The sequence below is a fragment of the Lepidochelys kempii genome, chromosome 5, assembly GCF_965140285.1.
Source record: "Lepidochelys kempii isolate rLepKem1 chromosome 5, rLepKem1.hap1, whole genome shotgun sequence".
Lineage (NCBI taxonomy): Eukaryota > Metazoa > Chordata > Testudines > Cheloniidae > Lepidochelys > Lepidochelys kempii.
In genome coordinates, this window is record NC_136384.1 from 18,443,657 (window position 1) to 18,459,011 (window position 15,355).

Genomic DNA, 15,355 nt, shown 5'->3' on the forward strand with positions numbered 1-15,355 from the left:
AGGGAAGCCCAATATTATGTCTTTCATCTGTGCTATGAACTAACTTTTCCATCAGATCTGTCAGCTTTTGAGGAAGAACATTCTGACTGTTACTACTGCCTCACCTTATTTTGTCCCTTTAACAAGGACTGTTGGAGAAAGAATGTAAAAAGGCAAGCCTCTCAAAGGCTTGAAATTCAGCTTCATTTAAAAGTTGACTTTTATGACAGATTTTCTCATGCACATACAGAATTACTTTTCCCCTCACTGTCTAATGGCTTAAATGTTGTCAGATGGACTCTGTTTCAAGAAGCAGATCACACTTAGATCAGTTTATCTGTCATTCAGTTTCTGACACATGCTTTTCTGTTAACAGGTCGTCATGGAGATGGGGCCTATTGGCCAGTTGACACGAACTTGATTGACAGAAGCAGCCTCAATGGTAAATATAGACTAAACTAGACTCCATCTAATTAAGTTTGATTATTAAGTCCATTTTCAGCAGTGAACCCCATCCTCTCTCTCCCTCCCCATCACCTTCTTCACCACTTATAAGATTGTTCCATTCATATATGGGTGAGTTTCAAAATCCCATTCATAGTATGATAGTTTGTTTTACAGAATCATAGAAATATTGGAATTGGAAAGGGGACCTCAAGGTCATCAAGCCCCTGCTCTGAGGCAGACCCAAGTAAACCTAGCCCATTACTGACTGAGGTGTTTGTCCAAACTTTTCTTAAAAACCTCCAGTCATGGGGATTCCACAGCCTCCCCTGGAAGCCTATTTCAGAGCTTCTATCTACCCTTATAATTAGACATGTGTCCTAACAAAAATCTCTCTTGCTGTAGATTAAGCCCATTACTTCTTGTCCTACCTTCAGTGGACAGGAAGAACAACTGATCACTATCCTCATTATAACAGACCTTAACAGAATGGCAGACTGTTGTGTCCCCCCTCAGTCTTCTTGTTGATTTCAGACCAATTCTATAATTTTTCAAGGTCATTTTGAATTCTAATCCTGTCCTTTAAAGTGCTTGCAACCTCTTCCAGCTTGGTGTTATCCACAAATTTTATAAGCGTACTCTCCACTGCATTATCCAAGTATGAATGAAAATATTGAATAGAACCAGACCCAGGAATTACCTCTATGGGACCCCACTAAATACACTCTCCCATTTTGACAGCGCACCATTGATAACTACTCTTTGAGTACGGTCTTTCAGCCAGCTGTGCACCCACCTTGTAGGAGTTTCATCTAGACCACATTTCCCTAGTTTGCTTATGAGAATGTCATGTGAGACTGTGTCAAAAGTCTTTCTAAAATCAAGATATATCATGTCTGCTGCTTCCCCTGTATGCCCTAGGCCAGTAGAGGAAGAGGAATAACAGTTTTGATGAGTTGAAATTATATTTCAGATCCTGTAGTTTAGATAGACATTAATGGATCTTAGTACACTTGAGAGAGGAAGACCAGGTGGAGTTAAGTGAAATTTAAACAAGGCTGATATTGATAAGATTTTGCTATGAGGCAGCCTGCAGTAGTATTACATTCCATTGCCAACTGAGGCACCTCTGTAAGCACTGGTGCAAAGTAGCCTGCAAGAGAAAAGAGGTTAAAGGAGATTAAAGAGTAAAATGAAATAGATAATTGAGAAAATTTAATTATCCCTTGGCAGGTTCTAACCATGACTAAATAGTTATTATATGTATTGTAGATTTAGCAATTGTAAACCACAGAAAGAGGAAATTATTACATTTTAAAAAGCATATCAGAAAGGAAGTCCTCTTTTTTTGTGTGTGACAAATTAAAAAAAAATCTTTTTTGACTGTTTCAAAAGCTGACCATCAAAGTAAAAAATAAATAAATCCCCTGTCATATTTCCAGTCAAAAAGATATTCTTTCCCTAGTAGAAGCTTATTGTAAAACCAGTGAGCTATTTTCTTCGTAGGAGATGTTTTAGTTTTATCTCACATCATAAGAACAATGATAAGAAGGAAGTATAAGAAATAAAACAGAGAACCAAAAGATCGTAAAGGGAAAACATCATAAAAAATATTTCATGGCATTTTGTTTCAATGTGTTAAACCTCCTGTTGGCAAATGCAATCTTAATTAAACCTGAGCTGATATAGCAAGACACAAGAGGAAAAGCTGTGGATTACTAAAGATTAACTGAATCTGACCACTATCAACTGAGTTTTAGATATACAATCAACACCTTTTCCTCCCCAGTTACCTAATGGAGCTTTAGTTTTCACATTATTGAACAAATGAGAAGAACAGAGCACCTGAGGTGCTATATAAAGCCAGTCTGGAAAATACACAATTATTGCAAGGCACCTAACTGATTAAGTCAGACTGATTACTTTCCACAGACCAGATAGGGAGGGAATACTGAACTCAGTACCTTTCCTTGAATATATTTTGCCAGCTGACAAATGTATGCTTCATATTTTAGACATAGCTCCTGCTGTTAAAAGGAACTTAGTAATAGTATCTTAAACAAAATCAGATCCAGCTATTAAGTACCCTACTTTGTTTTAGAGTAGCAGCCGTGTTAGTCTGTATCTGCAAAAAGAAAAGGAGTACTTGTAGCACCTTAGAGACTAACAAATTTATTTGAGCATAAGCTTTCGTGAGCTACAGCTCACTTCATCAGATGCAGGCAGTGGAAAATACAGGATTATTAAGTAGGGGGATTTTATATACACAGAGAACATGAAACAATGAGTGCTACCACACACACTGTAACAAGAGAGATCAGGTAAGGTGAGCTATTATCAGCAGGAGAGAAAAAAAACCTTTTGTAGTGATAATCAAGGTGGGCCATTTCCAGCAGTTGACAAGAACGTCTGAGGAACAGTAGGGGGGGGAAATAAACATGGGGAAATAGTTTTACTTTGTGTAATGACACATCCACTCCCAGTCTTTATTCAAGCCTAAGTTAATGGTGTCCAGTTTGCAAATTAATTCCAATTCAGCAGTCTCTCGTTGAAGTCTGTTTCTGAAGTTTTTTTGTTGTAATATTGCCACTTTTACGTCTGTAATCGAGTGACCAAAGAGATTGAAGTGTTCTCCGACTGGTTTTTGAATGTTATAATTCTTGACGTCTGATTTGTGTCCATTTATTCTTTTATGTAGAAACTGTCCAGTTTGGCCAATGTACATGGCAGAGGCGCATTGCTGGCACATGATGGGATATATCACATTGGTAGATGTGCAGGTGAACGAGCCTCTGATAGTGATGTGATTAGGCCCTATGATGGTGTCCCCTGAATAGATATGTGGACACAGTTGGCAACGGGCTTTGTTGCAAGGATAGGTTCCTGGGTTAGTGTTTTTGTTGTGTGATGTGTGGTTGCTGGTGAGTATTTGCGTCAGGTTGTGGGGGCTGTCTGTAAGCGAGGACTGGCCTGTCTCCCAAGATCTGTGAGAGTGATGGGTCATCCTTCAGGATAGGCTGTAGATCCTTGTAGAGATTTTAGTTGGGGGCTGAAGGTGATGGCTAGTGGCGTTCTGTTATTTTCTTTGTTGGGCCTGTCCTGTAGTAGGTAACTTCTGGGTACTCTTCTGGCTCTGTCAGTCTGTTTCTTCACTTCAGCAGGTGGGTATTGCAGTTGCAAGAATGCTTGCTAGAGATCTTGTAGGTGTTTGTCTCTGTCTGAGGGGTTGGAGCAAATGCGATTGTATCATAGAGCTTGGCTGTAGACAATGGATCGTGTGGTGTGGTCTGGAGGAAAGCTGGAGGCATGTAGGTAAATACAGGTCACATAAACACCCTATACCGGAAACCTACTGGCCACTAGACTTACCTACATGCTCTCATAAATATAAAGGGAAGGGTAAACACCTTTAAATCCCTCCTGGCCAGATGAAAAACCCTTTCACCTGTAAAGGGTTAAGAAGCTAAGATAACCTCGCTGGCACCTGACCAAAATGACCAATGAGGAGACAAGATACTTTCAAAGCTGAAGGAGGTGGGGGAACAAAGGGTCCTCTCTGTCTGTGTGATGCTTTTGCTGGAACCAGAGCAGGAATGCAGGTCAGAACTCCTGTAAAGAGTTAGTAAGCGATCTAGTTAGATATGCGTTAGATTCTGTTTTGTTTAAATGGCTGATAAAGTAATTTGTGCTGAATGGGATGTGTATTCCTGCTTTTATGTCCTTTTGTAACTTAAGGTTTTGCCTAGAGGGATTTGAATCTGACTACTCTCTAAGGTATTTCCCTTCCTGATTTTACAGAGGTTGGTTTTTTTTTTACTTTTTCTTTAATTAAAATTCTTCTTTTAAGAACCTGATTGTTTTTTCATTGTTCTTAAGATCCAAGGGTTTGGGTCTGTGTTCACGTATGCAAATTGGTGAGGATTTTTATCAAGCCTTCCCCAGGAAAGGGGGTGTAGGGCTTGGGGGGGGCATTTGGGGAGGGGAAACGGTTCCAAGTGGGCACTTCCCCTGTTGTTTTTGTTAGACACTTTGATGGTGGCAGCATATGGTCCAGGGACAAAAGGTAAAACAGTTTGTACCTTGTGGAAGTTTTAACCTAAGCTGGTAAAAATAAGCATAGGGGTCTTTCATGCAGGTCCCCACATCTGTACCCTAGAGTTCAGAGTGGGGAAGGAACCTTGACACATGCCTACAGTGTGTAGTAGAGAAAGAAGTTGCACAGTAAAATAATGGCTTGTTTGGAGGACATTGGACACCCTTGGGGAAGAAGTGCAGAAATACCTAATAATTACATTTGCATTGCTATATGCCACTTCTGTGAAGCTGAACAATCTTGTTTAAAATCCAAATAATCAATCTGAGGCTTCTTGATTCCAGATAATTCATATTTACTGTGTAGTCTTAAGTCCCTGAGAAAACTGTAGAAAATATGGATGTTTCTAAAGGATATTATGTTGTGTGAAAGATAGGATGAAGGCTGTTATTTAACATGGTGTTCTTTTTTAATAGAAGCTTCTCTAGTCTTTTTCAGCAAGTGTTATATTAAGATGTAAGAGATACTGTAATTTTTTAAAAAAGAAAACCCTTCCTATTGCCTCTAGAAAATATCAATTTGTGGTTTATATAGGTAAAGGTAATGTGTGTGCTTAAATGATTACTGCTGTCTGGATATGTCTTTTAAGTTGTTACGGTGTTTTTTTGAAGTTTCCTGTGCCTATTCCTGTTGGTTGGCTGTTCCTGGCTTCAAAGAGGTCGAGGGGGGTTTAGAGTCCAGGACATCTTGTTTGGAGGAAAATGTGTGAACATGGATTCTGTTACCTTAATAATGATCAGACAAATCCAGTCAGTACTTTATTATATGAATCACTATCCTGGGTTGCAAGAGAAAAATTAAAATAAGCCGTGAACAATTTCCTCCATCTTGTATCAATTTTATACTAGTATTACATCCATGGACTTACCCCTACTTCACTAGTTAAGAATGGAACACCAGACCTGCCATTTGTTTACTGTTTTTATAGGAATAATTATTATTATTTAAGCAGCACCCATGTGCTCCGTACAAGACACAGAAGGCACAGTCCGTGCTCTGTGAAGTTTATATTCTAAGTAGACTTTTGAGGCAAAATTTACTGAAAAGCCTTCAGAAAGGTTCTGTCTTGCAGCTTGTTTATTTTGCTTGGTTTAGCGGATTTTACGGATCTGGGTTAATAGTTGTTGGCTTCATGGAAAAATTGAGTTTTGCGGAGAGAACAGAGGATGGATGCATGAACTAGGGAAGGAGGAAGGGCTAATTTGTTTTACAGTGTTTACTATACATGTCATATTCTTTATACACAATATGGAAATGAAAAACTACTGAATTCCTGTACTAGGTCTTCTAATGACAAAAGCCATGAAACTCACAAGAGCTTGTCGTGTTCCATTGCTTGAAAAAGAACTATGAGAAAAAGTCAATTTATTTAAACAAATTAATTTGTTATATAAAGAAATGACACTACAGTACAGAATGAAGATAGAAAATTACAATAAAATTACATTTATCACTAGCTAAAATGTCAATTTAGAAAGCTTTGACCTTTGTCATTTGCTCATTCAGTTCTAATGAAGGTAAAATGACTTCACAATCACTTTTTTTTTAAGTTACAGATGGGCTTTTGGGATGATGCCGCTGTCTGAAAACTCTTGACAGACTCTGCTCATGAAGTTATTGACAAGTTCTCCAAACTTGAGTGTCATCATCTCTTGGTTTTCCTGAGCTCTTAATCTTTATGGGATCCATTAGCAGACAAAATAACCAAAGTTCATATTGTCCTGCATTAGTGTCTATAATGTATGATCCTGAACCTTCAGTCCTTACTCTGGCAAAAAGTTCCTTTGACCAAAATGCAAATTTTGTTAAATAAAGACTGCATGATTGGGCCATCTCTGGATGGTATGCAAGGGGAGTTTTTCTATGTAAATTATGCAAGAAGCTGTCGACGCAGTTGAAAAATGTGCCATCAACCATGTAGTAGCATCCATAAAAGCTTGTGAGCAAGGGCCCAATCTTTGAAGTCCGTGGTATTGGGATCTGAAACCTGAAATGATGTAACTTAATCATTTGGCGTCCAGTCTTGTCATTCCATTGAATTGACCTCTGTATCTGCTATTATGTTCCAAGTGAAGCGTGATTAACACCTTGCATCGGAGGAGCTATATCAATAAATACAATAGAATATAATGTGTGGCTGATTATGAGCTGAATGGAATCTTGAGAGATGAATCACACATTCAGGTTGGCTAATACACAAGACATTAATTTTCCAGTAAATATCAATAGAGGCTATGAAAGGAATAAAAATGCATATTGCTTTTTTTTTTTCAGTTTTAGCTGCTAATAGCAATAATGAGCTGATAGCCATCAACTCCCAGCAGCTGGTCATTAATCTCCAGTAAACGCCTTGCACCTCAGTCCTTACTGCTTCAATATTTTCCTGTTTGCTATACCACTGAAACACAGTGAAACATAAATTTCAGTGCTTTATGACACCATTCTGAACCCACTGTCTGTTTTTAAGTAGAATTCACACACCCCAGACAGGCTTTAAATTGTGCCTTTTTTTATGGGTGGCTTCTGAAGGAGAAGGGGGGTAAATTGTGATCATAATGTGTCAAGTAATTTGTCTTCCTGCATGAAATAAGTTGGCTATTTCTCATAAACCATGACCTTTCATCAATTATGTCAGAGAAGTATTTGTGTGGCATAAAATACCTTTTTTTCCTTGTCTCTCTCAACTGGGGACAAAACTTATCCAGGCAATCTGATGGGCAAAAGGTCTATACCCTGGATCTAGCAGTCTCTGCCAACTGTTGTTGTACATGACATCTGTTTTTTTTACATTCTGTTGTTAAATTTTGCTGCTGAAACTCTCGTCATTTATATTTTTTCAGAACCTCCCATAGGGCAGATGCATCCTCCACATGGCAGTGTAACACCTCAGAAGAACAGCAACCTTCTAGTAATCATTGTGGTCACCGTTGGGGTCATTACGGTGGTGGTGGTGGTGATCGTGGCTGTGATCTGCACCAGGCGTTCTTCAGCACAACAGAGGAAGTATGTTGCTGTCAAATACCTGAACAAACAGACAAAAAAGTGGCCACTTTTTAATGTCTTTTCTGTTGTTAGGTTTCAAAGATGGTATGAGCAAGGTCCTCAAATGAGCATTTAGAGGATGTGGCATCACAGGCTGAAATATGTAATCAGATCCAGCCACTTTGTGCCACTTAGAGGGTGCAAAAGTTCCAGAAACTGGATGCAACTGGCCAGTGGAGAGAATTTCCCTGTCATATGGGAATTCCCAACTCCAGTCCCTTTGCCACAGATGGCCTACCCTTGATGGAGCACATTGGGAGCACACAGTAGAATGGGAGAGGGTGTGGTGATGCTAAAAAGTAGCTCAAACATTTATTGGGGCCGAGGGCTGCTTCTCAGAATCAGACAGCCAGACCCAGCCCCCTCATGGCCCACCCCATCTCTGTTCAATCAATCAATTCCATTGATTTAAGGAAAAATGTGATCTGTCTGCATGCCTGATAATGCCTTCTAGGTACCAGACTGCCTGACTTGACTTCCTCTCCCCATTCAGCTGAAAAATGGAGAAGTTCAGGCTCAGTTTTCAGCCTGTTGTGAGGCTTTTGTCCTGCAAAAGAAAGTTAACATCTGTTGTTCCTGTTATTCATATATATGTAAAAAATGCCAGAAAACAGCACTGAGACCATTTTCATATATTTTAAAGGGACAGTGTAGGGTGCACCAGAGGTGGCATCTTTCCAAGTTGCCGGGGTGTGCTCAAGCTCCGCTCTGCCCAAGGCCCCGCCTCCCACGTCACCCATTTCCCCCAAGTTCCCACCCTTGCCCCATCTCTTCCCACCCCTGCCCGCTCCCGCCCCATTCCAGCCCCCCTCCCCAGAGTGCACCCCCTCCTCGCTCCTTCTGCATGCCACTGAACAGCTGACTGCAGTGGGCAGGAAGCACTGGGAGGGAGCGGGAGGAGCTGATCAGCAGGGCCCACCAACGGTCATGAGGTGCTGTGAGGAGGAGGAGGAGTTGATTGGGGAGGCTGGCAGTGGGTGCTCTATTTTTTTCCGTGGGTGCTCTAGTCCCAGAAAGTTAAAGGTGACATCTGGCCCTGGTATAAGAAGAAGATATTCCACTGGAGTCACCTAATTTGCCACCGAGTTGGATTTTACCAGTTAATTGATTCAGAATTATACAGTAATTATACTATTGTGAAATAATGAACTTTTTGATATAAAATTTAATCATGTTTTGCGTATGAGGATGACAAATAGTTAGTCTAAGTGCAAGTCAAAAGTCTATTGCATTGATTTTTGTTGATGCTTGAAAAAGAGTGCGAGCAACAAAAGGATGGTCATGGACAGGGTAGGTGTCCTTAGTCTCTGTTTTCCAGAGGCGACAAGGAATAGATTACCTGATGATTACCTGTTCTGTATAAGAATATAAGAATATGTGACTAAATTGTTTCACCGTCTGCTGAAATTAGCTTTGACTTATCAAGCTCAGAGGCAGCGGAGTTTATAGTATAATATAGTAACTGGGAGCCAAATTTCCAAAAGAATTTAGTACCTACACTCAAGGCTGATTTTCAAAAAAAAATCATTCCCTATTTAGACACCAAAATAAGTGTCCAGGTTTTTAGAAGAGCTCAACATGTTGAATGCTGAGTTATTTTGACAATCCGCTTCAACTGTGGGTTCCTTGCTCTTGAAAAGTCTGGCCCCGAAGCTCATGCAAGACAATGGGAGCCTTTCTGTTGACTGCGATGGGCTTTGAACACTGCCGAGAGCTCTTATTGGATTGCTACTGTGTAAAAGAGATTGGAGGATGTGGAGACTGTGTTAACCAAAACCAAACCAAAGTTTCAAAACCTGTGAATGAGATGACATCAAGAAAAGGTTGATTCATGTTGAATATGAGCGAAACCTTCCTAACAATGAAAGTTTTTAATACTGTAGTGTACAGTAATCTCCCAAGAGCAGGGAAGGCCATCCTTGAGGCATTTAAAACATGAGTGGGCAAAGCACTATAAAATATACTGTAGGAAAACACTGTACTGACAGAGGGATGGATTAGGAAACCTAATAGCTATTTTCTGTCTCTGACTTCAGGGAGGAATAATGTATCAGCCATACTAGCTTTCCAGTAATTTAGACCTCTATAAAAAGCAGGAAAGTGGGATGATTAAGAGGTCAGGTTTACGTTGTTCTGTTGTACCTACAGCAGGCGATACAGCTCTTGAAGTACGTTGAATTGCCTCAAATTCTGAAACATCTCAGTAGTCATATCCTCTGTAGTTTCCTGGCATGCACTCAGAACATGGGCACTCGTACTTCCCTCAGGTGGGAACTACATCTGTTTGCCCTCATTGGCCAGTGCCGGGGACAGCCCTGTGACCCATGCTCATGTGCAGCCTTACTATTCATTAATAAAAGATCAGGCAATTTAACTTCTATATATAACACATCTCCCTAGTATCCACATGTATGTGTGAATATATGTATTTATTTGTTTGTCATGGACCAGGACCCCATTGTGCTAGGCACTGGAGAAACACAGAATATAAATACGGTCTCTGCCCCAAAAACCTTACAATCTATGTATAAGACAAGAGACAACAGGTGGAGAGACAGATGGAGGAGTACAAGTAAACAATGAGACAAAATTACATAAAGTAAAGGGCAGTAAATAGAGAGAAAATTAAAGATATTAAAAATATGACCTAGGACTAAAGGTTAAAAGAATTGGCCATGTTTAGACTAGACCAGGGAAGGCTTTCGGGGGACATGGTAACAGTCTTCACAAATGGAAAAGGTTGTAATAAAGAGGACAGTGATCAATTGTTCTCCATGTCCACCGAGGGTAGGACAAAAAATAATCAGCTTTGTTTGCATTGAAGGACTTTAGGTTACATATTAAGAAAAACTTTCTAACAATAAGGATAGTTAAGCACAAGTTATGGAATCCCCATCACGGGATATTTTTAAGAACAGGTTAGACAAATATCTGGCACTGATTGTCTAGATATGCTTAATCCTGCCTCAGCATAGAGAGATTAAATAGATGACATCTTGAGGTTCCTTCCAGCCCTATGTGTTTGTGATTCTACTTTATGCAGTATATAGCCAATCCATGAACTTCACTGCTGCAGGAGTTTGTCAGGATTGGATGGTAAAGGACATTGTGCTTAGATTGTATAATATAATGCTTATTAATGGCCTTTGCAGCAAGCTAAAACCATGAAATCTCACATGTGCAATGTAAATTAAAACCTGAGAAGTTCAAAAAACTCAGGTACTGGCCACTGCAAGAAGCAAGGTACTGGTATAGGTGGACCTCTACTCTGATCCAGTTAGGTAAATCCTCTGTTCCTAAGCCACTCCAGAGCACAGCAGCTAGCTAATAGGAGGTTGTCCTTCAGAAGTTGTCAGGTAGAGAATATGATGTTAGGCATCTGAAGTGGGTAAAGGAAAAATATGAGAAATAAATAAAGATTACCGGCAAGGTACAATTGTAACTGATGGTAGCAAATGTGTACAGAGATAGGAGAAGCTAGGTGGAGACTTAAAGAAAGTAAAATAAAGTTCAGGCGAATAAGTCAGCAGCCACTAGACATCCTCAGTATGTCTCTGCAGTTTTCTCTTGGGATATGTCTTCTGCTTTTTTCCTTTCTCTCTGCATCTCCCACCTTGACATTGCTCATTAGCTGCATCTTATGTTTTTGACTCTTGCCTGCCAGGCATTAGGTTGCATTTGTTGGTGGTGTGAATGGTGGTAGGGAAGACGTGTCATTTCCACTCCTTTCATGGTAACCTGAAGGAAATAACTGAGCTGAAAGTGAAATCACTTCTCATTTGTAAAGAGATTTTTTTCTTACTAGCACCTTTATATCAGCTGCGTTCCTTTTACTGTAGCCTGTTACAAAAACAAAAGTGCAGACAAGTGTTATATGTACGATGCTGTCAGGGCAAATGGGGTGAATTGCAAAAGGCTTCATTGAGCTTCTCTTCTATTTATTTGTCTACAGCTGCTGGGAGATAGAATCCCTATCTGCTGGAAGACTTATGATATGGTACAGTAATTGGTTTAAATCAGAGACAAAAAGCTGTTCTCCTGCAGGGGACAAAACATCCTTTCCAAGGTCTGATGCTAATGAGTTATCAGCTATGTCTTCACTTATTTGCCTCATCCAAGCTGGTTAGGATAGTGTCTGCATAACAAAAGGCAATGTTTCAGCAAAGTGGAAAGAGCGTTCTTAAAAGATTCAACGTGTACTGTGTCTTAGTGAATTCCACAAGGTGTACTGTATAATACCATACTCTGTCTGTGTGTATTGGAAAGTTTAAAAGTAAAGAGTAGTACATCTTAATTTTTAATTCAATTACCAAAAAGACATTTAAGATTTAATAGTGGTTGCACTCAGCACCAGATATCTTCAAAGCACTTTACAAACAAATGAATGTTCATGACTCCCATGCGAGATAGTTGCAGTAAGTAAATGTTTTATTGATTGCAACTTGATCAAGTAAATAAATGGCAGAGCAGAATTAGAACTCAGGAGTTCCTGGCTCAATGGTCTTTCAATCAGGCCTGTGATGACTCGGTAGATGTATAAAGTGCATTTTGGCATGAATAGCTTGTGTGGCTCAACAGGAGTTGGTATCAGAGGGGTAGCCATGTTAGTCTATATCCACAAAAACAACGAGGTGTCCGGTGACACCTTAAAGACTAACAGATTTATTTGGGTATAAGCTTTTGTGGGTAAAAAACCCACTTCTTCAGATGCACGGAGTGAAAATTACAGAAACAGGCATAAATATATATTGGCACATGAAGAGAAGGGAGTTACCTTACAAGTGGAGAATCAATGTTGAAGGCCAATTTAGTTAGTGTGGATGTGGTACACTCCCAATAATTGATGAGGAGGTGTCAATACCAAGAGAGGGAAAATTTCTTTTGTAGTGAGCCAACCACTCTCAGTGCCTATTCAATCCCAAACTGATGATGTTAAGTTTGCAAATGAATTATAGCTCAGCAGTTTCTCTTTGAAGTCTGTTTCTGAAGTTTGAATAAGAGTTGGGAGTGCTCAACATGTGAAAATCAAGCTGCTGTTTTTCTGATGACTAAATGTGCACCCAAGTTTGAAAATTTTGGCCTCATCGAGGTGTATCTCACATTCCTCACTTATAAATCGGATTATACTTATCCGTTTATGTAAACTGCTTTGAGATCTGCAGATGAAAAATGCTATGTGAATGCTCAGGCAGATTGTTCTGCAATTAATACCATTAAAAATAAAACAGAGGGGCTGCACGTTTTCCATATTTTTAGATTGCTTAAAGTGAGTTTAAATAATGCATCCCCAGTGAAACTTTTTAGGTAGCTGCAACAGAGAGCTCTTGATTTATATTTAAGTTGCATACGTTTTCTGTAACAGCAGATGCACATATGTCTCTGAATATGTGTGCGTGCATGTTTTGTGTACATACACACATACACTGTGTGGTCTTGTAAGGATAGAACATATTGTAATGAATATACATAAGGAGGAAAGTTAATGTTGCTGTGGGATATATCACTCTGAATTTCTTAGCTTTTGTGGGATAAAAATAATGTTTTAATATACTTTTAAGAAATATAATGTATGCTGTAGCCATTTATGGAAAGTATGAGGCCTGCAGGACACTATGGGAATATATTCTGCACTATTCAATTGTTGTTGCTATATGTAGTTAAATCAGAAATTATAGTCTTCCCAAGAGGAACTTCACAATTCCCCTATTGTTTCTGGAAGGAATTTTTCTCCAATTGCACATCAGCTGGTGCACAGATGACCTACCCTGCTGAGACCCAAGTCCACCCCCTGGAGCAAACAGCAGTATTTCCTCTCACTTGCCCCTTTCATTCATCTCCTAAACATATGCTGTCAGTGAGACACCTTTATGTCTAGCTCTAAGGGCTTGGCAAGTGGCCTCATCTGGAACTAATGCCAGTGCCACTTCATGGATCAGCAAGCAGCTGGTGCTAGACAGACATGTGGTGGTACCTACCCCCATGCCCTGGGGATTTAACATATCGCAATAATACATTTATCTCTAGAGGCCTAAAGGCATAGCAGCCAGATCCAAGATAACTGGTTCCTAAGCCTTGTAGGACAAACCTAATTGGATTTATTTGTTGTGTAACCTGAGATCACTTAATATTTAAGGTTTTTGGTTTTTTTTATTTTCTTAGATTTCAATTTTCTTAGATTTCAATTTTGACTTTTTCCATAGAAAGCGTGCTACCCATAGTGCTGGTAAAAGGAAGGGCAGCCAGAAAGACTTGAGGCCCCCAGACCTCTGGATACACCATGAAGAGATGGAGATGAAGAATATTGAAAAGCCGTCAGGTTCTGACCCCTCAGGAAGAGACTCGCCGATGCAGAGCTGTCAAGACATCACACCAGTCAGCCACAGCCAGTCTGAAACTCAGCTGGGCAGCAAGAGTGCCTCACAGTCTGGTAACAGCACCGCCATTGTGCTCACTGAAATGTCCCAGCTCTGCCTGGAGTTGTTTTTAACTTCAAGCATCTGTAGTGATATGTAAATAGTCTCTTTGGGGGGCAGAATAACACAGTCAGACCTAAAATCAATAAATCTGGGTGCTATGGTCCAAATTTGGCCTAGCTAGATACAGTTTTATCTGAGAGAGAAAAGGCTGCTCATATTCCTTATACATGGGCCTGCCACCCTCCCATTGTTGCACTCCTAGACATAAGGACTGGGGAGTCTAGACCCACCAAAGGGAGCAGCCGGCAGAATCAAGCCAACACGGGGTGGAAATGTGCAATGTACATGCGTAAAGGGTGCTACGGTGGTTGCTCTAAAATGTGCCTCTGAGGGAGTCCCCTGCTGCAGGCCCCCTCCACCAATGACAGCAGTGATTAACAGGCCCAATACAGTTCTGGTGGGATTGCCAGCTCCAGGCATTCAAAAATCACAAGTCAAGCCATCCGCAGATTGGTTTAAAAAAATCACGAGATTTAAAAATAATTAACTTTAGGTTCTGTTTATTTGCCTTCTGATGTTGGAGTATTTAGAGTTCATGCTGTCAAGCTTTTCTCTGTAGCCACAAAAAAATGAAATCTGGGATTCTCAGATGATAACCAGTCTAGATTCCAGCAACTGGGGCTCTAACAAACACCAATTATCAGGAGACTTGTAATAAAATTGGGAAAGTTGGCAACACTGCGACTGGGCATGGTGGCAGATACTTCCTGTCTAATATAACAGCATGACTAGCTGCATGGGTAGCTTCTAATGCAAGTGGAGCAGTACATATGTTGAAATTGAGATCTGAGGGAAGGAAAAAATCACCTGGACCCACAATTGATGAGCAGAGTATATTTTATACAATATTGGAAGGTTTTAGCTTATCGTAATCAAATATTCCCAATTGGTTTAATGGATAAGAATGATTTTTCAAGAAATCAAATATTAAGCAATTCAATAGTGTCTGCAGAACAGGTACATTTCATTTTTCCAAAATGACATGCTACTTTGCATCGGTTAATAATGAGAAGAATATGCATTATGTTTGATTTCTACTCCATTCTTTCATGATGGGCTCAGAACTTCGCTGGAAATCAAACGTTATTGAGAGCTTGTCTGCACGGTCAATTAGTACACCGCAAGCTGGGGTGTAAATCTTCAGTGCCATAGCCTGCACATACAAACTGGTCATGAGGACACTACTGTATGAACCAGCTAGTCAAAGTGTACTATAGTGCTTTAGTGTGCAGTTGCAGGCTCCACATGGTGAACACGGCAGGCTAGCATGCTGTATATTCCTGGCTTGCAATGCATGTCTCCATGTAGACAAGCCGTGAGT

At 40.1% G+C, this 15,355-nt stretch overlaps 1 protein-coding gene across 1 annotated transcript in view; it reads left to right on the plus strand.

The window, feature by feature from the left end:
- The window catches only part of DCC (DCC netrin 1 receptor), a 967,455-nt gene that overhangs the window by 906,799 nt on the left and 45,301 nt on the right, over positions 1–15,355 (plus strand). The window contains exons 23-25 of the mRNA XM_078852711.1: positions 356–421; positions 7,357–7,519; positions 13,759–13,985. Of these exons, the coding sequence (XP_078708837.1) occupies positions 356–421; positions 7,357–7,519; positions 13,759–13,985 (456 nt within the window). The remainder of the gene's footprint in view (positions 1–355; positions 422–7,356; positions 7,520–13,758; positions 13,986–15,355) is intronic.